Source organism: Equus caballus, chromosome 20, assembly GCF_041296265.1.
Source record: "Equus caballus isolate H_3958 breed thoroughbred chromosome 20, TB-T2T, whole genome shotgun sequence".
NCBI classification, from domain to species: domain Eukaryota; kingdom Metazoa; phylum Chordata; class Mammalia; order Perissodactyla; family Equidae; genus Equus; species Equus caballus.
This window is the reverse complement of record NC_091703.1, coordinates 25,237,236-25,264,330: the sequence shown is the minus strand read 5'-3', so window position 1 is coordinate 25,264,330 and position 27,095 is coordinate 25,237,236. Positions and strand designations below refer to the sequence as shown.

The following is a 27,095-nucleotide window of genomic DNA, read 5'->3' as shown; positions in this document are numbered from 1 at the left end:
GCCAGGTTGCTCTCCTCTGGTTGACAAGAGCACTTCAGACCTTTCTCCTACCCTATAAGCTGCCAGTCATGCTGCCCACCCCTTTTCAAAGTAGGAGGCGAGATAAACAAAATAAAACCACACAGCAGCCCCTCCCAGGACCTCTCACCAGCAGATATGGACATAATCATGAGCTGTCTGGTGAAAAGGCAGGAGCTGCCCTGACTCCATCTCTCTTCTTCCTCCCAAGTGGACTTTAGGTCACAAAGTTCCTCCCTTACCCCAACCTTCTTGAGAATTTCCATTAATGTGTGTTCCTTAGCATATTCCATTTTTTTTTCTCTCAACTGGATTCTTCTCACAGGTCTTAAACTTGCTCATTTTAAACTCCTTTCTTGATTCCATATCCTTCTGTAGCTACTCTCTGGCCTCTTTTCCCCTCTTTACAGCCAAACTTCTCAGCAGTCGTCTCCTTTTTCTACTTTCTGCTCACTCTTCATCTTGCCTGATCTCTGTAAAGTTGACATGGTGACTATTCACTCCATTTTGAAACAGACTCTCTCTTTCCTTCTTTTTTTTTTGGCACCACATTCCCTTAGTTTTCTTTCTATCTTTGTAGTCATTTTTTTCTTTCCCTTTTTTTTTAAAGACTCATCATCCCCTAGCTGGCCATCAAACGTTGGAGTTCCTTAAGGCTATTCCCAGGCTTTCTCTTCTTATGCATCTTGTCACCCTGGATAATTTCAGCCATGGTAAGAATTTTAATCACTACCTATATCTAGATGCTTCCTAATTTATAACTAAAGCCCAGATCTCCCATATGAAATTCAGACCTGTGTATCCATTTTCCTTCTTGTCATCTTCACTATGATCTCCATCTTAGGGAGGGGCACCCCACCTTCTAGTAGCAAACCAAAACCTAGGAGTCATTCCAGACATCTTCCACTCTCTCATCTAGTATCCAAGTCTTGTCAGGTTTGTCTCTAAATCAAATAATCTCCTCCCCTCTCACCACATTCACTCCCTGCTGTCAGCGGCCATCACTCTCTTCTGGACTACACAGTGAACTCCTGTTTCAACCTATTCCCTCATGCAGAAACCTTTGAAAAATAGAACCCTGATTTCATCCCCTCCCACTAAAACACTTCTTATTGATTTCAGGAAAAAGACCAATGCGCTTCCCTGGATGCACAGCGTGTTCCTGCTCTACGTAATTGTACAGCCTCCTCACAAACCAGGCTTCGCTTACTCTCCGTACTCTGGCCATACTTGATTACTCCCTCCTGCCACCAAAGCTTTGCTTATGCTGTGCCCTCTTACTAGAATGTTCTTCCCGTCTACTTCCTGAATCAGTTAGCTATTGTCCTCCAGATCCCAGTTCAACTGAAACTTTGTAGTGGTGGCCCACCGTCACCTCAGACTCAGGCATGTGCCCTTATCATTCATGCTTACAACCCAGTATACCCATCATTATTTTAAGTCCCACAGCTGTCACTGCACAGTCATTTGTGTGACACTTTGGTTAAAAGTCATCCACCCTCCTGAGATGCTGAGCTCCCTGAAGCTATGTCTGACTTTGGTTTCTACCAGCCACCGTGTTATATGTTCATTAATATTCATTTAGTGCTTAATGTTTTTGCTTTCTTTCATGATCCTAATACTGCTCATTTGGGGGCGAAACGGAAGCAGGCACACTACACACACTCTCCAGACATCCGGAATGTGGAGTCAAGCCAGCGTAAGTCTTACACACATTTTTCAATGACTTGTTAGGTTAATGAGATGAATATCAAAAGAGGCTTACTGAAGGCAGGTGGGATTCCAACAGTCAGAGAAGTAAAAGGTCATCCAAGACAGGAGTAGCAGCACGAACAAATGTTTGAGAGGATAAGAGAAAAACTTGACAATGTCTATTCACTATGATGCAAGGGATCTACACGGATCCACAAACCAGATGTGGGCAGAGCTCAAGATAGACAGAAAGAAGGTAGTTTTGAAAGAGCTGACTCTGGAGAGTGTTCAAGCACTACAGGTATTATAGAGGTGGTTCTGATTCCAAAGCTAGCAACCATAGAAAGGAAGTTGTCTGAAATAGTTGAAGTTTACTACCTGACTCTCATTAGTTGCAGGCACGTTCATTACTCTTGTTACAATAGATTCAGTCTTTACTGTCCTTTCCTCCTTGGCATTTTTCACCTGGGCGTCTTGTCAATGCCAAGCCTAAGAATGGCCCTTTATCCCTCCTCACTTGATGTGAGGGTGACTTCACTTGCTCTGGCCTCCCAGCTCAGGACTTTGGATTGTATACCCTGTGGCTTCCATTGTTTCAGGCTTTCTTTTGATGACAGTTCTCAGGGTTCATCTTCTGTACGTTTGGACATAATCCCTCTCGTAATTCTCAGTTCTCACTCCCATGGTTCTGGCTTCCTCTTTTGCTTTGGTGAGAAATTGTCCTCTGGCCCCTGAGGCTTTTACCAGGATAACCAGAGGAAAATTGTTTCTGTACTCACAACACTTTTGACATCAAATGTGTAGGTTTTCCACACCAAGCAGTTCTCCAGTTCCCCGTGGACACCAAATGCGTGACCTCCAATTCAACTCAATTCTGACACTAACTACCCAGAGTTAATGTAGACCCTATAGGTTAAGGGCTCAGTCCCACAAGACTTCCTCACCTTCAGACACCAATCAAAGTAGTGGGTGCCCAAGGTACCTAGACTTCTGTTTGACATTGCTACAAAGTTGAGGGTTCCTATGACCTTCTCCTCAGGTTTGATAATTTGTTAGAATCACTCACAGAATTGAGGAAAACTGTTTACTTCCTATTACTGGTTTATTATAAAGGTTACAACTCAGGAACAGCCAAATGGAAAAGAGGCATGGGGCAAGTACTTGGGAAGGGACGCAGAGTTTCCATGTCCTCTCCACATGTGCCACTTTCCCAGCACCTCCATGTGTCCACCAACCTGGAAGCTCTCTGAACCTCATTGTTTAGGGTTTTTTATAGAGGTTTTATCGCAAAGACATGATTGATTGAGTCACTGACCATTGATGAGTAACTCAATCTCCAATCCTTCTCCCCTCTCCCAAAGTGGGATGGTGGAGCTGAAAGTTCAGACCTTCTAATCATGCTTGGTCTTTCTGGTGACCAGCTCCACATCCTGAAGCTATCTCAGGCCCCCAGTCACCAGTCACCTCATTGGTATGCCCAAAAGACACTTTCATCACTTCAGAGCTTCCAAGGATCTTAGAAGCTCTTGTGTCAGGAACCAAGGACTCAGACCAAATATTATAAAAAAAAAGATGCTCCTATCATTCCTATTACTCAGGAAATTACAAGGATTTTAGGAGCTCTGTGCTGGAAACTGGGGGCAGAGACCAAATATATATTTCTTCCTATGTCACAATAACAGTGGAAAGAGTGGAGAACACACCTAAATTCAAACACATCTATGCTTTCAGGAGATCATAGTTAAATAACTAGCCCCCCACCCCGCCACCATCCAGACAGAAGCTTCAGTATTACATAGCCAAGATCTCTGAGAAAATCCTGGAAACAAAATCAATTCAAATTGAATGACTAATCAATCAGCATGGCCAGTCAAGCAGGCACAAAAAGGGAATGTCCATGAGGGCAAACAGTGAACAACCAAGCATCGAGATCTAAGGCGTCACTCGATTTGCTCAGAGGTGGGTGATTGTCTGCTCTTTAGCCCACTCCTGGACCTCTGCTTGGCCGAAGATGAGGTAGAAGACCAGGCCTGATGTGTTAATCGCAGCTGAAAGCAAGAAGATATTTCTCCAACCAAACTCTGAGTCCTGGAGACAGGAAACTGCAAGTTATTAATGGTCTTCAAGTTCTTATCCCTCTTGGCTCAGACAGGCTCTGGCACCAAGTCCTACTGTCCTTACCCAGAACTCTGCTCCAGCCTCTGTGGGCTTCCCGGTCGTTCCTGGAATATGCAGATACATTTCTGGTGCACTAGCCTTTCCTTCTGCTGGAATGTTCCTCCCCCCAGATAGCCATTTGTCTCACTCCCTTGCTTGCTTCCAGTCCTTGCTTAAATGTTACTTTTTCAATGAGTCCTTCTTTGACCACACTATTTAAAATTGAAATCCCACCCATTCTTATGTGCCCTATGTCCTCTCCTGCTTTATTCTTCTCTTAGCACTTACCGCCATTCAATAAATCATATATTTTACTTATTTCATTAGCTTTCTATCAGTTTCTTTCCTACAATATAGGCTTCACAAGGGTAGAGACTTTTGTTTGTTTTAGTCACTTACACAGTGCATGGCACATGCTAATGTTCAATACGTATTTGTTCAATGAATGGATGAACGAATGAATGAATCAATGAATGACAAGGGAAACAAGGTCAGTTTGGGAATTTCCATTTTAAACAACCATTTCCTGGTAGTATGTTAGTGACTGAAAGGTAACTGAAGCTTCAAAAAAGAGAAAGGACTTGATCTCAGAAAGAATATCTTGTCTTTGTTGTCCTTCACTCATTTTCCTGACTTACAGGTAGAAAACCACAGGAAGTTAAGGAATGATATTCATAGGAATGTCACATACATCTTTCTTCACATAAAGTCTGTATCAGTAAATTTCTTAGGAAACGTTCAAGTCATCAGATGAATTTGTTTATTCTGACAACTTCAAATGCATCTCCCAGGATGGAAGGCTATACAAACGTAAAAACACCATGCAAGCAATACCGGTCAGAGGAATTTCCTCATTAAGCACTGATGTAAGGTGCAGATTTCTCCCTCACTCTCTCGTGCACTCAACATCTCTCTCACTCACTCTGTAAATATTTGTTGGGTTCCTACATAAGGCAACCAGCTTTTTCTGGATTGTCTGAAACTTTCAAGGTTTTGGTACTGGAATTCCCACATCCCAGGAAACCCCCCAGTCTCAGGCAACCAGAATGGTTGGCCACTTTATACTTTACAAAAAAATGCCGTGAATATTGATACAAAATTTGATGATTAGCATGAGAAACATCTTTTAAGAACTCATAAAGCATAAACTCATAAAATTGAGCATTCTCTTTCACTCCACACCCTAAACATGTAATTTCTCTGCATGAACTGAGCCTAGGGTGAGAATGAGAGCATGTGGGATGCTCAGGACCTTGAGCTTCAAGTTCAGCCACATTGAGGAGGGAACAAAGGTACCCTTAGTCTGACTTCTACTGGGAGACATCTGTAGGTTTCTCTTATGAAGATTTTCATCACAACATTTGACCTCACCTGACTGAGGAAAATTCCAGTAACAGTGGGAGAGATGGCTCCTGAAATATGATAAGAGACTTGCAATAGTCCCCTGAGAAAGGTAACATACCTGAGAAAGAGAGAGAGAAAAATAAAGGAAAATATTCCACTGTAAGCAAAAGATTAATCTCAGCTGATCTGTTGCAACTTGGTGCTTATTTCTGGGGATGCCTGGAGTTGTGCTGACGCTTGGTCAAACCTGCATGAAATGTACTGACTAGCAATTAGTATAATCCTGCGCTAAGTCTGAGATTTCCAAAGGGTAACCTGTAGTAACTTGTCAATATCATTTATACAAAAAGTACAGATTGATGGCTTGCACCTAGTTTATATGCTCTCATAGTTTCTGCTATGGTGCCTGATCTTGCAGTCTTGTTTTGTGGTATAAAAGAGCCCTCATTGAATGAGACCTGAGACCAAGGTATCTCCTACGTATCTTGGTGGTTCATTATCTGAAGATGAAGTGTGTTGACTGTGAAAGGACCCTAGGAGCTAAGTTTGGAAGTCTCAGTTATCTCTGATATTTACCCGTATCAGAGGTAAAGGTTTCTCCTGCTCTCGTGTGTCTTTTACCTTTATTAAAGCCTTACATGAGCATGCCTTGTGGAGTTTCATGAGTCCTTTCAGTGATTCAGCCCTCTGTAACTGCTGCATTCCCCAACAGAGCTAGATTGGTGTGACTCTCCCCAGGTGAGCTGTGAGTGTGGCCACTGACTACTCCTGTTTTCACCTTGAAAAACTAAGTTCATAACGGTTGCCCAGCTTTGGGTCCCTTCCAAGAATTATTTGGATCTAGGGCTGCTGCTGACATTTCCTGTGACCTGTTGCACATGTCACTCACATTTTACCTCTGCATCACAGTAGGTTTAGGGCTGCTAGACCTGAATCAAAATTCTGTAAGGATGAGGCAAAGGGTCCCTACCGAGGAGCAATATCCAAGATGTTAACAAAGGATCCTGCTTCAGAGAGGCTGCTGATGGCAGTAAACAGTACCAAGAAGGCCATGGTGGTGATGAGGCTGGAACTGACCCAGGGCAGGGACACACACAGCACAGATGGGAAGATAACTCCTGGGGCAGAAGGACAAACAGAGTGAACAGGAGGCTGACCTGAACTTCCCTATCCACCAGTGTATCCACCTCTGTCCTTACCCATGGCAGTGAAGAGTTTCCTGATGGTGACAAGTCTAAGGATTTTTCTGGAGAGGAGAAAATCTGCCAATAGACCTCCAAGGATCATGCAGATAGAGCCAAAAAGAAACGGCAGGGCTGACAGGATCCCACTCTGAGGAGCAGAGATGAGGTGAGATACATGCTTCACCACTTTACCATGAGACAGATTGATCCCTGGGTAAATTGTCTACATCTATGGCATTTTTTTATATACACATCACCTTTAATACAAAATCCATGTTGCTAAATGAGCTAATATAATTTTACTGCCTAGGGAAAAATATGCATATAGTTCAATTTGCAGGGGAAAAAAAAGGACTAATGCTCTCTTCATATATAAAGATCACCTGGAAATAAATATTAAAAAGAACAAACTCAGCATAAAAGTAGGCAAAGGATATGAACAGACAATTTACAGAAAAGGGAAAATAAGTGATTCCTAAACATATTAAAAGGTACCCAATCTCATAATAATAAAACTACTATGAAATACCATTTTTCATCAATCAAATCTGTAAAACTCCAAAAGTTTTTTGACATGATTTGTAATGATGCTGTGAGGAATCAGGTACTTGCAAATATTATTAATGCCCTATGGGGGGCAATTGAACAGTAAATATATAAGTTTATACTGAATTCACCCTCGATTTAGATATGCAGAAATTTACTCTACAGAAATAGTTGCACAAATATGTGACAAATGAACAAGTTTTTCACTGCAGCATTGCTCAAAGATTGGAAACAACCCAAATGTCACCCAGTAAGATCCGCATGTACTAATATGAAAAGATCCCCATGGTATAGTGTATAAAGAAGAGCAGCATAAACTTATTATGTTTTTGTAAAAAAAGTTTGGAAAATAAGGATATACATTTGTGTATGCTTGCATTCTCATAAATTCAATTGAAGAATATATAAGAAAATAAAAAAGAGTTATCTATGGAAAGGGCAGGGAAAATAGGATAGATTGGAGACAGGGCAGGGACACACACAGCACAGATGGGAAGATAACTCCTGGGGCAGAAGGACAAACAGAGTGAACAGATTTTTCACGCTTCACTCTTTTACAGTTTTTAAAATGTTGAACCCTAGTATTGTCAATTAAACCTCTAAATTAAAATCCTATTAAAGACAATGCAAGGAAAAGGAGACCATCCTTTGCTGTGTGTAATCCAAACAATGGAATGGATTTAACTGTCACCTGGTCCAAGCTGTTTGTTTTATGGATGAGTAAACCAAAGCCATTGAGGTTATGCGACTTAGTGAGAAAATACCCTGAGAGAAATGGCAGTCTAAGTCTCTTGACTTCCCAAGCTGGGAAAGTCTACTGTTTGGTTTCAACTTGTGTTTCCAATCTTTCCCCCATCCTCTTCCTCCTCAGCACTGGCCTCCGAGGTGGGGAGTCCACCTCGCCTCACATCGGAGACACCAGTCCCAACAGCCAGCCTCAGGATGTCTATCTCTCAGCACTGGAGTCCTACTTCTCTGGACCTCCTGTCCCCTGATTCCCTGGCCTGAGGTTCTGACTTCATTGCCTGCTTCTGACTCTTCACTTCCTTTGGAAGACCCATAGCCACTCTATCCCTGGGCTTTCTGATATCAGTACCTGTAGTCTGTTTTGCATGCATGCCCCCCAGACTCTGATCTCTGCTAAGAAAGTCAGCTCTCTGTTGGCCAGTTAGCATGTTTTCACAAGAGAACCCAGTCAATAAGAGAACACTGCTTTTTGGGTACAAAGGGCAGGAATGTAACAGTATTTCAATGACCTTGTGAACTGTTGTCACTAACAGGCTATGAAATCTGACACACTCTTTGCCACTTTTAAGACATCCATCCTACAGGAATCAAAAGGCTCCTGTCAGCCAATCAGAACATATGTTCATTTTGTGAAAAATCAGAGAGTTGTACACATGTGTACTTTTATCTACATATGACATACTTGAATAAAATGGTTTTTTAAAAGAACATTATCCACAAGTTTTTGATATAAGTCCTATTTGGGACTTTAATATCCTATTAATAATGTCTTATTTATAGGATATATTGTTTGTGCATCTCCGTGATAGCCTTTTCAAAGGCAGAATTTGTTTTGTTAGTGCTTTATTGTTTATGCTGCAGAGTGTCTTGTTTGTAAATGTTGATTGGACTGAACATAAAATTTTTGCATTGATTCCTTAAAAAATATGACATTCTATGGGGCTGGCCCCGTGACCGAGTGGTTAAGTTCGCGCCCTCCGCTGCAGGCGGCCCAGTGTTTCGTTAGTTCGAATCCTGAGCGCGGACATGGCACTGCTCATCAGACCACGCTGAGGCAGCATCCCACATGCCACAACTAGAAGAACCCACAACGAAGAATACACAACTATGTACCGGGGGGCTTTGGGGAGAAAAAGGAAAAAATAAAATCTTTAAAAAAAAATAAAAATAAATAAAAATAAAAAAATATGACATTCTAGGAGCTGGCCCAGTGACACAGAGATTAAGTTCACATGCTCTGGTTGGTGGCCCAGGGTTTGCCAGTTCAAACCGCAGGCGTGGACCTGCACCCCACTTATCAAGCCATGCTGTGACAGGCATCCCACTTATAAAGGAGAGGAAGATGAGCACAGATCTTCGCTCAGGGCCAATCTTCCTCAGCAACAAGAGAATGATTGGCAGCGGATGTTAGCTGAATGCCAATCTTCCTCAGCAAGAAGAGAAAGATGGACAGTAGATGTTAGCTCAGGGCTAATCTTCCTCAAAGAAAAAAATAATTAATTAAATAAAATAAAAAATTTTTCTAAAATGACATTTTGTGAATGTCAAGCTGCTGTAGAACCGTAACCACTCAGCCACAATAAGCAGTAGACCACACTGAGATGAATCAGAATTCAAGTGAAATAGGTTGCATTTCCTACATGAAGGTCCTGGGCCTAATCCCCTGATTTTGTGACCAGAGGATTTTATAATTAAGCATTTAAACAAAGGAACAGAATGAGCTTTCTATATACTTACATCTCTGAGGTTAACTTGAAGTACAGAGTTGATGTATGTTGGCATATATGCCACAAAGATATTAAAAAGCCAAAATTCACTGAAATAAGAGACTAAAATGCTCCAAAGTGGTAGGGATTTGATCATAGCCTTAATGGGAAGAGACCAGTCTGACGAATAGTCCTGGAAGAAAGCACATATCAATATCCCCTCCATCAGAAGACAAGAGCTTTGTTCTACTGCACTCTTCACCTCAAAGATGTACAGACAGACATAGGGAAATGGCAGAGGAGTTCCTCAATGCACCTGCTGAGCCAGTGAACACATGATGTATTCCCTTTCACCGGTGCTGATGAATGGATGATTCGCAGGGTCATCATAAACAAGAGGAAACCAGAGAAAAGAACAGGCACAGCCAATTCCACCTAGGAAGACGATCTAGTTAGCACCGAATTGAAATTTCACTCTGCCCACTTTGACTCTAAGATGGTTCCTGGGGTTGGCGAAATGACTGGCCCCAATATTCCACTCGTCCCTGCATCTACACCCTTGCATGGCTCTATCATAGGTGGAGGGTACTTCCTCACCACTTAGCTTTTGCCTTGACCATGTAACTTGCTTTCACCAATGACATGGGGCAGTTAAGAATCTAAGCCTTACAAAGCACTGCGTCTTTTTACTTGTCCTCTTGGGTCTTAGCCAATGGCATGGGAAGAACACGCTCCAGCTAACCCATTGTCCAAGGCAGATGAGAGACACAGAAAGCAGAGCTGCCCAGCTGTCTCACAGAACTAAGAATAAATGGTTGTTTTTTTAAACCACTGAGTTTTGGGCGTTTTTGAAATGCATCATTGTTAAGTCTCTAGCTCATTGTTGAAAGTTAGTGCATTTGCCCCATGTGCTTGAAAATGCCCTCACTGTGGAAGTACCAGTCAGCATTCCTTCTGCTAGTCATGCGTCTGCAAAATTCCTTTCATCATTAAATCGTTCCATATCTATCTCTAGCACTTAAGAGTTAGCAGCAACACACATATGCAACTGATTACCCAGACAATTTCTAGACACAAAATGAAATTAATTCTCAGCTAAGGAATTTTCTGTATTATTACAATGTTGGACAGCTCAACATTATTACTGTTGAGTGGAAACACGATTCATCTTAAAATTCCCTTTTTAGAATCTTAAAAAAATCTTAACAGTTGTCTTCACTTGCTGCCTTGTTGTTTACACATTCTTTAACAAATATAGAGCAGCCATCATACACCAGGCATTTTGCTAGATTGTGAGAATACAAGAATACAAACACACAATTTTGCCTTCAAGGAACTGAAACTCAGGTGAGGAGGAATAATAGGAAAATTAACACCGCTGTACCTTGAGAATGAAGCCTGTTAACACTGATTCAACAAATATTTAGTGAGTTCCTATTTTGCTTATACTGCTTACTGTTTCTCAAATTCATGAGCATAGTAAGCCTGTCTCATTACTTGAATAAATTTTGTAATCTTCCCTTTTGAAGTTTCCCTGATAGAGCCTTTGAAGGTTGATGTGCTGTAGTAATCAATATTCATACCTTTCTTTTTCTAGTGAATATATTGACCTGATGTTACAGGAACCCTCGATCTAAGAGTGTTATTCTGCAATGAAAACATTTTCTGGGACTTACTGGTCCCACAGGAATCAGGTGGTTTGCAGATGGTATTTCAGAGAATGTTTTAAAAATCAAACAAACACAAACATTAGCCAAAGGTAGCTGAGCATATCCCAACCAGGTCTAGGTAAAGACGCAATTGTGAAGTAGAATATTGCCTCTGGAACAGTTCATGGGTCTTTGGAAACTTGCAACAACTGTCTGTGTTTTACATCCGCTCCTGAGCCTCATATGGTCTGCCCTGTCCTGCAGCATCTGCTGGTTGATTCTCTACTCCAATCAGTATTTTACTTATGATTAGGTCATATTCCCACAATTTTCTGCTTCTAGTAACAATGGGAGAAATTCAAAAGAATGTATTAAAAAATAAGCATAACTAAAAATATAATCTCACCAAGATAACATTTTCAGCATCTTATGAAAAAAATCCCTCTGTGGTCCTTTATGGGTTCAATTTAGAAGCAGGAAGGAATATTATGATAGCTTTAAGGCCATCAGTTTATCCTAGCTACACACTCAGACTACTGAAACTTAAATGTCGTTTTGCGAGATTCACATGATTAGCTCTGAATTTTATCAACTTTAGTTATATAAATATCCATATATATTCAGATTTGGTTAACCATAAATGAGCTGCACCTCAGAAATCATGCCCAGCATTCTCTGTCATAAAACAAAATTCTGAGATTTGAAAAGCACAAACTCACCAAAGATATAGAAGATATAAGGCCATCCTACAGTCTGGCAGAGGAGACCACCAACAAGAAGGATGATGCAGGACCCCAGCGCTGATCCTAAACAGAAAATGTGAGGATTTTCTGAGTGAGAGGGTCAGGCTTGGGACTCTGTGTGCTTCCTACAGATTAAACCCTTCACAAGGATGAGTTGCACAGTGATTAAAGGTATGAGCTAAAATGCAAACTACCTAGGTTCAAATCCTGCTCCTTCACTCAGTAGCTGTGTGATCTTGGACAAATTATTAGTCTATTTGTGTCTCAAATTTCCTCATGTGTAAATGAAAATAATTATATATAGCTGAGTTATAAGATTGTTCTGAGGCTAAAGTGAAATTAATATGTGCAAAGCACTTACAAGAATGTTTGATGCACAGGAAACATTCAGTTATGATCAAGAAAGATAGTGCAGGGTAGTGCTTTAGAGCAAGGAGACGGAGTAGATGAGTGTAAGGTCTTGCTTCTGTTGACAGGCCATTGCAGAATACTCTTGGTAGTGCACATAAGATGATGATTTGGGTACCAGTTACCTGACATAGCAATGGAAATGAGTTGACTCCTTTCCTGTGGGGGAGCCCATTTGACCCAAATTGAATACTGACTTGTGTTTACTATAACCTGAAAAAAAAAAAAAAGGTCCGTTCTGGATTATCTAGGGTCATTTTGGAATCTGTATTCCACTCATACTAGAAAACCTCTTGGTACCTGGAATATGCCTTGGACAATCTGAAGGACAATGAGGAAGGTTGCTCCAGCATCAGTCACCAATGGAATGAAGAGGGTCAGGACTGAGGAAATAAACAAGCCAACACCAACCAAGTACTTGGCTCCAAATATTCCAGCCACATAGCCAATGGGGATTGGGGCCAAGAATGAGCCATAGTTGAGGGAGCTGAGGATGATTCCCTGGATTTCAGGACTCCAGTCATACATAGGAGCCTAGATGACAAAGAGAATCATGCTGTTTATCTTTGGGTAGAGAGTTGATGATTTTTATTGTGAAGACTTGAGAGATAAAAAATAATTGGCAGTTTCAGTTTTTTTTCCTTTTACCTCTCTCTAATTCCTCCAATCTACCAATTTAATCAAGAAAACCTAAACATATGCCCAACATACTCTTTCCCCCAATACAAGTTCCCCGGTTACACATTTAACTGACCAATTAAAAAATAAGAGAGCCTGTAAAGAAAGAAAGCCTATAAAGAAGAAAACATCATAGGCAAGGTAGTAGAAAAATATGTGAAGGAAGAAAGAGAAAGCCGACATGAATCTATAAAACTTATTTTGTGATGATTTTCATCATTGTAGGGGAAGAATTCATGTCCACTGAATGGTAAAATCTGTTTCCTTCATTCTAACGTGGTCCCTGGTTACACTTACAGACACTAAGTAGAGATATAACCTCCTTAGATACATGTTATGTTTTTGTGTAATATAGTTCTTTGAACATAGTAGATGCTCAATAAATAACCCTTTACATCAAACCATTTGAGTCAAAGAAAAGGTCTGGAGTCTCATTAAACTCACCACTGCCTTAAATTCCTTTAAAGTTTCATTCTGGTTGTCCTGGGAGTCGGTTGGAGGTCTTTCTGTTGAGGCATTGGCAGGGCTGGACAGCGCTGTGTTGTTCACCATAGCTGGGATGGCAATGCTCATGCTCATTTTTTGGGTGTAAATTAAAAGGTTACAGAAATATAAGGTGAAGGCCAGCCCATGTCGGACTGAACAAAAGCCTGAGACAAGAGAGCACAGAAAGTCTTATAATCAGGGTGATTTTCTCTCATCCTTCCTAAGTCTAATCAGGACCAGATTGCAGTTTGTCTGTGAAGCAGAAATATATGGAGAGCAGAGGTTGCTCTGCAGGTATCTGATGGACATCTGTCCCCCTAGGAGGTGCAGGGGCCATAACTCCCTCAGAACCATTACTGAAGCAGAGATTTGAAGAATGTATGGAATTAGCCAGAGCAAGCATTAGGAAAGAGTTTTCCATGCAGGGCCCTGGGATGAGCTGATGAGAGTAGGAATGGAAAGAAGTGGATTTAAAGAAAGAATTAGTTAGAAGCAGTGAGTGGTTGGACATGGGTAGTGAGAGAGAGAAGTTGTTGAAAATGACTCCCAAGTGTCCCACTTGGGCAGGTGGTATGGCTTTCAGCACCATTCTTAACAGAGGAACATGGCAGATTAATATGTTTGGAGGCTGGAAGGAGATAAGACTTGAGAAGTACGCTATGTTAAACAATACAAGTAGTTCAACTTCATCTTGATACTGTAATCTATACTTGCACAAAATTTGCCAGTGATCCATGGGAGCTCTGGGGTTATCCCTGGGGTTCAGTCTAGATACATTAGTTTGACAGCAGCTGGAAGGATTGATTGAATGTCTCTATAGAGAAATCCCAGAAGTATATGTGATAACCCTCCTCAAGGCACACGGCTACCCCATTTCCGGGCCCCTGCAAGGGAGCAAATGCAGTGGGGGTGGCCAGCACTGTTTCTTGCGGTCTAGTGATACTCCTGTTAAATTCCAGGAGTTAACAGACAAATTCTCACTTTTGGTTTAACTCTGGGAGCATTTAGTTGAGTCTTTCTCCTCCCCCATCCACAAAAATCTACAGTGGAATTTTGATCAACACGATATTGATATGACAGATTAAATTAAAAGGAATTGCCACATTTACTTTATTGCCTTCTCCCAACCAACAGCAGGGATGTCTCCCCGTGCATTCAAGTCTTTTTCTCTGTCCCAAGGTGTAATTTTATAATTTTATAATTATCTTCAGTTCAGTCTCATACAAATTTCTTAAAGTATTTTTTACTGTTCCCATAACTCAGTCCTTTTCCCTACCATTTCATCTTTATTTCCTCTTGGGTTTAGACAAAAAAAGAAATAAACACATACATACATTATGTACAAATAATGGAAAAAAATAGGTGATTTTTTTTGCAGTTTGCAACATGTATTTCATTTTCTTGGGTAATTTTATTCACTGGCATTTTCAAAACAATGTTAAATAGGAATGGTGAGAGTGGGCACTCCTGTCATAGCTGAATTTACTGGGAATGCTTCTCACGTGACACCATTAGGTATGCTACTGCTTGTTGGTGGGACTTGTACTTTTATTTTAGTAAGCTATCCTATTCTTTTTTTAAATTATTCTTATAGGAATACATGAGTTTTATCAAATATATTTTAATCCTGGAGTCAGACACTTGTATCCCAGCTGCTCTATTTACAGCTATGTGTTCTTAGGCAAGTTACTGAGCTCTCTGTGGCCTCAGTAAGGGGTTAATATTAGAGCCTAACTCAAGGTGCTTTGATGAGAATTGAGTAAGAATATGTAAGTTCATTATAATTATTATTTAACCAGCATAGACTGGGTACCTGGATCCTCCACAAGTAGGCAAATGGGTCTGCTTCTGTGGGACAGGGCATGCATGAGGAGTGGTTGGGTTGGGGGGGGTGTTGGTGGAGTACTTAGGGGCCTCTGCAGTGGGGCAACTGGGTACACTCCAGGATGCTGGGACATGTGCATGGGTCAGGACTATGTTGACAGTGTGTGTGGACTTGTGCACTATGGGGCTTATCAGCAACAAAAGACCTTTGCTTCACAAACAGCCACATAAGTGATCAGCCTCATCTTCCAAAGCCTGAAAAAATTTTGTGCTCCCATGCCTGGGGCCAGCCCTACTCAGCTGCTCTCTTGAGGGAGCTGACAACAGCCTTGTAGTCCAGAGGCCTACAGCAATTGCAAACCCATGAGCCTAGCAACCAGTGACACTGGGGGCCTACTCACTTAACAGAAAAACTGCAACAGGAATGTGGTATTAGACCTTGCAGACAACTGTGCTGGGGGTCTCAAAACCCAATAAAGTGACTGAAGTCTTCATAGCAGACACATGAAGCCAAGAATTAAAACCAGGTGGCCATGGGGGAGAGCCTAGAATCCCTGGGCACCTACAGCAAGAGCAATCCTGCCACAACAGAACGACACATGTAGACCACACAGAGGACACTCCTGGAATATGTGGAACTTGTGACAAGAGGGAAGCACACTGCTGGGCCTCAAAAGGCATCTCTTACATAACACCACTTCTCCAATACCAGGAGACATAGCTGACCTACCTAATACATAGATACTAGCACAGAAAAAGAGGCAAAATAAGGAGTCAAAGGATTACATTCTAAGCAAGGGAACAGAACAAAACCCCAGAAAAAGAACTAAATGAAACAGAAATAATCTACCTGACAAAGAGTTCAAACAAAAAGTCATAAGGATGCTCACTGATCTTGGCAGAAGAATAGATGAACACAGTGAGAAAATCAACAAAGAATTGGAAAATATAAAAAAGAACCAATCATAAATTAAGAATACAATAGTGGAAATGAAAACTTCACTAGAGGGACTCAACAGCAGAGTAGATGATAGAGAAGAACAGATCAATGAGCTGGACAAAGGACTAGAGGAAATCACCCAAGCTGAATATATAAAAGAAAAAAGAATCAAAAAGAAGGAGAACAGTCTAAGGGAACTCTGGAACAACATCAGGCACACTAACATTAGTATTATAGGTCTCCCAGAAGGGGAAGAAGAAAACAAAGAGACAGAGAATCTATTTGAAGAAATAATAGTTGAAAATTTTCCTAACCTAAGGAAAGAAACAGACATCCAAGTATAGGAAGCACAGAGAGCAGCAAACAAGACAAACCCAAAATGACCCACACCAAGACACATTGTAATTAACATGTCCAAAATTAAAGATAAAGAGATAATCCTAAAAGCCACAAGAGAAAGGCAACAAGTGACATACGTCAGCTGAAACCTTAGGGGCTAGAAGGGAGTGGCAAGATACATTTAAAGGGCTAAAAGGAAAAAACCTACAGCCAAGAAAACTCAACAGGGCAATGTTATCATTCAGAATGGAAGGAGAGAGAAAGAGTTTCCCAGGCAAGCAAAAATTAAAGGAGTTTATTACCAAAAACCACTTTTACAGGAAATGCTAAAGGGCCTTATATAAGTGGGAAAGAGAAGATCACAAATAGGAATTAAAAAAATATCAAAAAAGGAAATAAAATCACAGGTAAAGGTGAAATATAGTATAGGTAGCAAGATCAACCACCTATGAAGATAATACGGAGGTCAAAAGACAAAGTTACTAAAATTACCTATTTCAATGATAAGAAGATAATGGATATGCACATACAAAATAAATGGTTAGATATGATATCAAAAACATAAAATGTAGGAGGAAGGGGGCAAAGGAGTAGAGCTTTTAGAAAGAGGACAAACTAAAGAGACCATCAACTCAATACGTATTGCTGTATACATAGATTTTTATATATGAACATCATTGTAATCACAACGCAGAAATCTATAATAAATAAATAAATAATTAAGAGACAGGAACCCAAATATGTTACTAAAGAAAGCCATCAAACCATAAAGGAAGAGAGCAAGAGAAGAAGAAAGGAACAGAGAAGAACTACTAAAACACCCAGATAAAAAGTTACAGAAAGGAAATAAATACATATTTATTAATAGCTACTTTAAATGTCAATGGACTAAATGCTTCAATCAAAAGGCATAGAGTGGCTGATTGGATTAAAAAAACAAGACTCATATATATACTGCATACAACAGACAGACTTCAGACCTAAAGACACTAACAAACGGAAAGTGAAGGGATGGAAAAAGATATTCCATGCAAATGACAAAGAAAAGAAAGCTCAGGTAGCAATACTTATATCAGACAAAATAGACTCTAAAACAAAAACTGTAAATAGAAATAAAGAAGGACACTACATAATGATAAAGGGAACAATCCAACAAGAGGATATAACACTTGTAAATATCTATGCATTCAACATAGGAGCACCTAAATATATAAAGCAGTTGTATACAGACATAAAAGGAGAAATAGACAGTCACACAATAATAGTAGGGGATTTTAACACTCCACTTATACTAATGGATAGATCATCCAAACAGAAAATCAATGAGGAAACATTGGCCTTAAATGACGTATACACCAGATGGACCTAGTAGACAAATACAGAACATTCCATCAAAAAACTGCAGAATACACATTCTTTTCAAATGAACATGGAACATTCTCCAGGATTGACCACATATTAGGCCACAAAACAAGTCTCAATAAATTGAAGAAGATTGAAATAATACCAAGCATCTTCTTTGACCACAAAGGTATGAAACTAGAAATCAACTACAGGAAGAAAATCAGAAAGGCCACAAATATATGGAGATTAAACAAAATGCTACTTAACAACAATTGGGTCAATGAAGAAATTAAAGGAGAAATCAAAAGATACCTAGAGACAAATGAAAATGAAAATACAACTTGCCAAAATCTATGGGGTACAGCAAAAGCAGTTCTAAGAGGAAAGTTTATAGCAATACAGGCCTACCTCAACAAACAAGAAAAACCCCAAATAAACAATCTAACAGTGCACCTAAGGTAACTGGAAAAAGAAGAACAAACAAAGCCCAAAATCTGTAGAAGGACAGAAATCATAAAAATCAGAGCAGAAATAAATAAAATAGTGACTGAAAAACAATAGAAAAAATCAATGAAACTAAGAGCTGGTTCTTTGAAAAGATAAACAAAATAGACAAACCCTTAGCTAGACTCACCAAGAAACAAAGAGAGAAGGCTCAAATAAACAAAATCAGAAATTAAAGAGGAGAAATTACAATGGACATCTCAGAAATACAAAAGATTATACAAGAATACTATGAAAAGTTATACCACCAATAAATTGGATAATCTAGAAAAAGTGGATAAATGCTTAGAATCATACCACCTTTCAAAACTGAATCAAGAAGAAATAGAGAATTTGAATAGACCATTCACAAGTAAGGAGATCAAAACAGAAACCAGAAACCTCCCCCAAAATAAAAGTCCAGGACAAGATAGCTTCCCTGGTGAATTCTACCAAACGTTCAAAGAAGATTTAATACCTATTCTTCTCAAACTCTTCCAAAAAATTGAAGAGAAGAAGAAGCTTCCTACCTCATTCTACAAGGCCAATGTTATCCTGATACCAAAATCAGACAAGCACAACACAAAAAAAGAAAATTACAGGCCAATATCACTGATGAACATCAATGCAAAATCCTCAACAAAATACTAGCAGATCGAATACAATACATTACAAAGATCATACACCATGATCAAGTAGGATTCATTCCATGGATGCAGGGGTGATACAACATCCGGAAATCAATTAACATGATGCACCACATCACCAAAATGAAGAATAAAAATCACACGATCATCTCAGTAGATGCAGGGAAAGCATTTGACAAGATATAGCACCCATTTATGATAAAAACTCTGAATAAAATGGGTATAGAAGGAAAGTACCTCAACGTAATAAAGGCCATATATGACAAACCCACGGTTAATATCATTCTCAATGGAGAAAAACTTAAAGCTATCCATCTAAGAACAGGACAAGGATGTCCACTTTCACCACTCTTATTTAACATAGTATTGGAAGTCCTAGCCAGAGCAATCAGACAAGAAAAAGAGTTACACAGGATCCAAATTGGAAAGGAAGAAGTGAAACTGCCACTATTTGCAGATGACATGATTTTATATACAGAAAACCCTAAGTAACCCACCAAAAAACTTTTAGAAATAATAAATGAATACAGTCAAGTTGCAGGATACAAAATCAACATACAAAAATCAGTTGCATTTGTATACACTAACAATGAAATCACAGAAATAAAAATTAAGAATACAATGCCATTTATAATTGCAACAAAAAGAATAAAATATCTAGGAATAAACTTAACCAAAGAAGCAAAAGATCTGTACACTGAAAATTATGAAACATTGCTGAAAGAAACTGAAGACACAAAGAAATGGAAACGTATTCTGTGCTCTTGGATTGGAAGAATTATGTAGTTTAAATGTCCATATTTCCTAAAGTAATCTACAAATTCAATGCAATCCCTAACAAAGTTCCAACAACATTTTAACAGAAAAAGAACAAAGAATCCTAAAATTTATGTGGAACAACAAAAGACCCTGAATAACCAAAGGAATCCTGAGAAAAAAGAACAAAGTTGGAGGTATCGCACGCCCTGATTTCAAAATATACTACAAAGTTATAGTAACCAAAACAGCATGGTACTAGCACAAAAACAGATACACTGATCAATGGAACAGAATCGAGAGCCCAGAAATAACGCCCTACCCCATCTATGGACAGCTAATTTTCTACAGGAGAGCCAAGAACATAAAATGGAAAAAAAGAAAGTCTCTTCAATAAATGGTGTTGGGAAAACTGGACAGCCACATACAAAAGAATGAATGTAGACTATTATCTTACACCATACAAAAAAATTAACTCAAAATGGATTAAAGACTTGAATGTACAACTTAAAACTGTTAAACTTCTAGAAGAAAACATAGGCAGTACATTCTTTGACGTTGGTCTTAGTGGCACATTTTCAAGTACCATGTCTGACCAGGCAAGGGAAACAATAGAAAAAATAAACAAACGGGACTACATCAAACTAAAAAGCTTCTTCACAGCAAAGGAAGCCTCCAGCAAGATGAAAAGACAATCTAACAATTGGGAGAAGATATTTGCAAACTATATATCTGATAAGGAGTTAATATCCAAAATATAGAAAGAACTCATGCATATCAACAACAAAAAAACTAACAACCCAATTAAAAAATAGACAAAAGATCTGAACAGAGATTTCTCCAAAGAAGATATACAGATGGCCAATAGGCACATGAAAAGATGTTCAGCATCACTAACTATCAGGAAAACACAAATCAATACTACGATGAGATATCACCTCAATCCTGTCAGAATGGCTATAATTAACAAGACAGGAAACAATAAGTATTAGAGAGGATGTGGAGAGAAGGGAACCCTCATTCACTGCTGGCGGGAGCACAAACTGGTGCAGCCACTATGGAAAACAGTATGGCAATTCCTCAAAAAATTAAGAATAAATCTACCATATGATCCAGCTATTCCACTGCTGGGTATTTTTCCAAATAACATGAAAACGCTAATGCATAAAGATACTTGCACCCCTATGTTCATTGTCGTATTATTCACAATAGCCAAGACTTGGAAGCAACCTAGGTCCCCATTAGGGATGATTAGATAAAGAATATGTGGTATATATACACAACAGAATAATACTCAACCATAAGAAATGATGAAATCTGGCCATTTGTGACAACATGGTTGGAACTTGAGGATATTATGCTAAGTGAAATAAGTCAGAAAGAGAAAGTCAAATACCATATGATCTCAGTCATAAGTAGAAGATAAAAACAATAATAAACAAACACATAGAAACAGAGATTGGATTGGTGGTTACCAGAGGGAAAGGAGGTAGGAGGCAGGAAGAAAAGGGTCACTGGCACACGTGTGTGGTGACGGATGGTTATTAATCTTTGGGTTGTGAACATGATGTAATCTGCACAGAAATTGAAATATATAATGATGTACAACTGAAATTCATATAATGTTATAAACCAGTGTTACAGCAATAAAAAAAGGACTTGGTAGGAAAAAAAGAAGATGAAATATAATAATGTACATCTGAAATTTACACAATGTAATAAACCAATATGACCCCAATAAAATAATTTTTTTTTAAATCTCAAAGAATTTTTCTAATGAAATTACCAAGACTTAATTTGTTTGTTTTAAAATGGATAACTTTTTGACAGCTTTCTCCATTTTTACGTGTTTTTTCACATGTACAATTTTTATTTTTCTTAGTCAAATTTAGAAATTATATTTTCATAGAAAATCATGTTCTTTACCTAATTTTTCCGTAATTTGCTTCTTACACATTTTAAATGCTTCTGTCTCCTTTTTCCCCATGATTACTTGTGTTTATCTCTCTGCCTGATCAGTCTGAGTAGTAGATTGCTTGTTTTATTGCTCTGAATGTCATCTTCTTTATCAAAGAATCAGTTCTTGTATAGATTTTTCATTTCAATTTCCTTCATGCTATGGGTTTAGAGTATTTCTACCTTTAAGTTGTCTATTTTGTTTTTCTACATATTTTCCTTAAAGTTGCAGATTTAGTGAATTAGTTGCTTAATTAACTTGCTTTCATTTATTCTTGTATAATCCGTTTTCTTCTCTTATTCATATCATCATCTTTTGATCCACTATCTTGCTACCGCTCTGCATTTTTCCATGACTTTTTCAAGCCTCGGCTCCATGCCAATAATTTGATTTTCTGGAGTGATCATTTCTTCCCTTGCTACTGCTAATTCTATTTTAATTCTGAAGTGACATTTTTTCCCTTTTAGCTTCCTTTCCCATCTATATTGGGTTCTTCTTTCCTATTTTCCTCTTGATTTACTTCATGCCCTCTAAGCTTTTTTTATTATTATTCTTGAGAACTTGAAGTAATTGGATATGAAAATATTCTTCAATTTCCCCAGAAAAAAAATCAGCACAGCAGTGTAATAGAATGGCTGATAATCAGACTGCTCCAATTTGAATCCAGATGATACCTCTTCACGCCTGGATGAACTAAATGAGTTACTTAATCTCTATGTGCTTGAGTTCTGGCTCCCATAAAATGGACATGATGCTAGTACAACCTTCTTTGAAAGATTGTTGTGAGGATTCAATGAATTATTTCATATAAAGTGCTTAGAACAGTGCCTGACATAGAGCTTGCACTCATTATGCAATGATCTCTCTTTTATCTAACAGATTCCTTTCCTTTTTCTTTTTTTTTTTTTGTGCTAAAGTATTTACAAAGGTCCCTTGTGGTCCACTCCTACAGTCTTGGACTATAAAGGCCAGTTGCTTGTGATTTTGTCCCCGTGTGTTGAAACCCTTGCAAAGGGCTACCTCTGCTGGTTTAAGGCCTGCTGCCATGTGTTGGTGATAGCGTGTTTGTGGGTATGAGGGAGGATGGTGTCTTGGAATTCTTTCACCAATTCAAGAGAAGCTAACTACTCTTCCATTTTAATTCTGCAATGATATTGCAGAATTTGATGAAGAGCCCCCCAAATTTCCAAGTTAATTTCTACAATCACACATGTTTTCCTCTGCTCTGTTGTGCTGGCTCCCAGATGCTAAGTTGCAGATCTTTAGAAAGACTGGTGAGCCATCAAGAGGAAAATACCAGGATGTGGGCATGTGTTAGCTTCACCTAGCACATCACAGAATTGCAGACTCTCCCTGGCCTCAGCTTGCCTGTGGTCTACCTTACCTCCTAGACACTGCCACTTCTAGCTGAGGTGTGTCTTCCCCTTTCTTCCCGTAACACTGCACCATGCTCCAAGAATGGGAGTTTTGTCAGCTCCTGGCATCCTCTCTCAATTTCACCCAAATTGCATTAAATGTATCAGTAAGCCTTCAAGTTTGTAGCGTGTGGTAAGAATAAATCCCTAATTTTAACCTACATGGAGACACCTTCTCAAATGTTGTGCTTGTTTTATTTATTTCTGTGGCTTTCAGAAAGGGATATTCTTGACTGGCCTTAGGTGGCATTGTTTCCATAGACTGGGGTATACTTACCTCCATGTGGGCTTTTGATAGGGAGAAAGGAAGCTGTGCCTGATAGGGTTTGTCAATTCTCACTGCCATCCCTGCCATTCTAAGTTCTCCACAGTAACAGAGGAGCAAATACCTGGAAACTACAATCCTCAATCTGTAGTGCAAGCAGGATTCCAATAAGATTCTATTAATGAGGGCGTTCTGGCAATGTTTGGAAGTCTGAACACCATGAGAAGCCATTAAGCCGCAGAGGCATCTACAAGTAGGTGTATGAGGATCAGTGATGGGAGACATGGGGTTTTTGCTTGTGGCCTTTGTGTGTTCTCCTGAAAATTGCCCACTCTGTGCTGCACGTGAACATTAGCAGTGTCTCATCCATTCTGCAATTCTGGATTTCCTGAAAGTGGCTAACCTGACTTCTGCTTCTCCAGCCATCCAAAGTCTGTGGAATCTTCCAGTCGCCTATAGTAAACCTCTTTCTTCTTGAAATACCTAGAGTGGCTTCTTTTTCTGATTGAACCTGACAGAAGCTCATGGTCTCTGGGAGAAAAGGGAATAGAAAGGTCAGTTTGATATATGCCCCTCTCCTGGCCCCATGAACCTGTAACTGAGCCTGATAGAGAGAAACCACGGACCTTCTGGCAGAACCTGAAAGTCCAGCTTTTTTCACCCAGGTCTCTAGGGATACAGGAGCATAAGCAGCTCTGCTATGTGGCCAGGTGACCAAATGCGACATATAATGGGGGAGGGGGGCCTTCCCCCATGTCCCATGGAATGCCTGAATTTGGTTCTCTGGGTGTCTTAGAAGCACAGCCATGCCCAGCAAAGATGTCAGTAGCCTTTAGGGGACCTGCTGCCTAGAGAAAGCCCCAGCAGTGTCCTGAAGGTATGATACAGAGGACCCAGCAGTACCCAGTGAGTGTGGGCCAGACAGAGAGACAAGAGAGGAAAATTGATATTGGACACTGTGGCTGATGAAGCAGCCAACAGGGCTTATTCATAAGCACTTGTGAGAAATACTAGGAGACTGACCAAAATAACCAGGTGGGACTTTGAGGAGTAGTTGGGATTTTGCCTTATCAGATGGGATAAGACTTAGCCAAAAAAGGATTAATACTAGGGGCTGGCCCCGTGGCCGAGTGGTTAAGTTCGCGCGCTCCGCTGCAGGCGGCCCAGTGTTTCGTCTGTTCGAATCCTGGGTGCGGGCATGGCACTGCTCATCAGGCCACGCTGAGGCGGCGTCCCACATGCCACAACTAGAAGGACTCACAACTAAGAACATACAACTATGTACTGGGGGGCTTTGGGGGGAAAAAGGAAAAAAATAAAATCTTTAAAAAGAAAAAAAAGGATTAATACTAGAAGCATGATGTGACAGGCTGGGGTCGAGTGGGTTACAAAGATATTGCCTGACATCCCACAGCTAGAAGGACCTGCAACTAAGATATACAACTGTGTACAGGGTGGGGTTGGGGAGATAAAGCAGAAAAAGAAAAGGAAAAAAAAAAGATATTGCCTGCTACAGCTGTAGCTCCTAGAGTGGTCACCAGAGGACTAAGCAGCATAGTGAGGTGGATGGCCTAGAAGACACTAGAAGAAACCATAATGACCACAAAGGGGTCTCACTTTAGACAAATTATCACAGAGAGTTCCAATGACTGACAAAAGGTGGACTGAGGAGGGGACACCGTGTGAGAGATAATAATGATAGCTACAGTTTATATAATGTTTACTATGTGCCAGGCATTGTTCTAAATGGTTTACGTATTATAACTAATTTAATCCACATGGAAATCCTATGAAGTAGCTACTGTTATTGTCATCTCATTTTTACAAATAAGGGAACTAAGACACAGAAAGTTTAAGTAACTTGCCTAAGGTCACATAGCTCATAAATGGCAAAAATCAGAATTACAAACACTGGCAGTCTAGTTCTCATGCGTACTTTCACTCAACATGCCATATTGTGCCATGGAAAATTTTTATATATAAGTTCTTTATATTATTGGGGCTGGCCCGGTGGTGCAGTGGTTAAATGCGCACTTTCCGCTTCTCAGTGGCCCAGGGTTCGCCGGTTTGGATCTTGGAAGCAGACATGGCACCACTTGGCACGCCATGCTGTGGTAGGCATCCCACATATAAAGTAGAGGAAGATGAGCATGGATGTTAGCTCAGGGCCAGTCTTCCTCAGCAAAAAGAGGAAGACTGGCAGTAGTTAGCTCAGGGCTAATCTTCCTCAAAAAAAAAAAAAAGTTCTTTATATTACTGATTTTGAGAGAGAAAGAATTAGGATAGGAGAATTTGGCCAATTGTATAGCCCAATAGGCTTCTGAATATTTAGAAATGGATGAGATCTTAGAGGTACAAGAGTCAAACTCTTCCATTTTACAGATGAGGAAGCTGAGGCAATGGAACAGTATTCATTCCAGGTCAAATGATAGTTAACCGTGGCGTGAGTATCAGAACGAGCGTCTCCTGATTTCTTCTTTGATGAATAAGATGAGGAGAACCTTCTTTTCCTTAACACATACTGACTTCCCAGCAGACATTCTGGCTAAAATGTTAAGTATTGCAAAGCATTCCATCTCGCTTAGTGTCTTGCTTTTTAAAGGCATTATCTTATGAAAAGCCTATATCCTTAAGAGAATTCATGAATACCATAGTTAAAAGTCATTAAGAATTTAGAATAAGATAAACTGTTCAACAGTTTTCGTTATGACATATTATAGAAAAACACTAAGTTTTAATATAGATGAGAGGGAGGAAGAGAAGTGGCTTCTATGACATGTTGCAAAGGAAAAATTTGTTCTCTGTGAGGCAGGGCTAGATCTAATATGTGAAAAGAGATCTAATGGGATGCTCCCTGGACTTAAAATCAGAAACGTCAAGATTGCTTTCCATATTTTCTACTTTGTGTCTGCTCTGAATCTTTCCCTTCTTCTATAAATAATGTCTTGATACCTACTTATCCTATATACCTTCAAGGTTTCTTGCAAGAAACGAAATAATTCTCAATAAAAATGCTTTGTAGTTTTATAGAATTCTTGGCAGTTGGTAGTAGCAAGAAGATTCTATATATCACCAAAAGGGAAGTCAAGGTAACATAGATTCAGTTGCATGCACAACCAGCACATGATTTTACCTTTCCTGGAGGTTTGCACTTGAGCCATGTTTAAATTACCATCGTTGGAAATATCTCCCACTGTGGCCTTGGCTTCTGCTCTAGTAGACATTTTGGTTCACTTCTCCTAGGGACTGGTATTTACCAACTGAAATAAAAGAATGAAAAATACAGAATACAAATAAAGAGAGAAAAATGTCCTATATCATACATGAGACTGCCTCAATTCTTCTAAGAACTAGGAGGAAATGTTTGGTGGGAAAAGTGCTAGATTATGGTTCAGGACACCTGGTCTGTCATCCAGACTCTACCACTAGACAATCGTGTGGCCTTGGGAAGGTCACAGTGAACCTGGGTCTTAGTCTCTGCTTCTCTAGAATGAGGGATCTGGCCTGGATTGCCTCAATGGATTATAATATTCTTTCCAGCTCTATGTTCCCATGTCTCTCAACTGATACCAGTATCAACTGCATTTTAAAACTTGACAATCTTGAGTGAGCCCTGGTGGCCTAGCGGTTAAGTTTAGCACACTCTGCCTCAGCAGCCCGGGTTTGGTTCCCAGGCGCAGACCTACAACACTTGCCTGTCAGTGGCCATGCTTTGGTGGCAGCTCACATACCAAAAAAGAAGAAGATTGGCAACAGGTGTTAGCTTA

The 27,095-nt window shown here is 39.7% G+C and overlaps 1 protein-coding gene across 3 annotated transcripts in view; it reads right to left on the bottom strand.

Annotated features, from left to right (window-relative positions):
* Positions 1-2,793: 2,793 nt before the first annotated feature.
* SLC17A4 (solute carrier family 17 member 4) overlaps positions 2,794-27,095 on the bottom strand; it is a 30,372-nt gene continuing 6,070 nt past the window's right edge. Inside the window, exons 2-12 of one of the 3 annotated variants that reach the window (XM_001496316.4) lie at positions 26,462-26,588; positions 13,317-13,522; positions 12,495-12,728; positions 12,320-12,407; positions 11,763-11,849; positions 9,711-9,829; positions 9,426-9,587; positions 6,411-6,543; positions 6,182-6,329; positions 5,239-5,329; positions 2,794-3,798 (exon numbers count right to left, since the gene is read on the bottom strand). In XM_001496316.4, the coding sequence (XP_001496366.1) occupies positions 3,664-3,798; positions 5,239-5,329; positions 6,182-6,329; positions 6,411-6,543; positions 9,426-9,587; positions 9,711-9,829; positions 11,763-11,849; positions 12,320-12,407; positions 12,495-12,728; positions 13,317-13,522; positions 26,462-26,552 (1,494 nt within the window). In that variant the 5' untranslated portion in view covers positions 26,553-26,588 and the 3' untranslated portion in view covers positions 2,794-3,663. The remainder of the gene's footprint in view (positions 3,799-5,238; positions 5,330-6,181; positions 6,330-6,410; positions 6,544-9,425; positions 9,588-9,710; positions 9,830-11,762; positions 11,850-12,319; positions 12,408-12,494; positions 12,729-13,316; positions 13,523-26,461; positions 26,589-27,095) is intronic. The other 2 variants (XM_070244150.1, XM_070244151.1) reach the window with 2 other exon arrangements.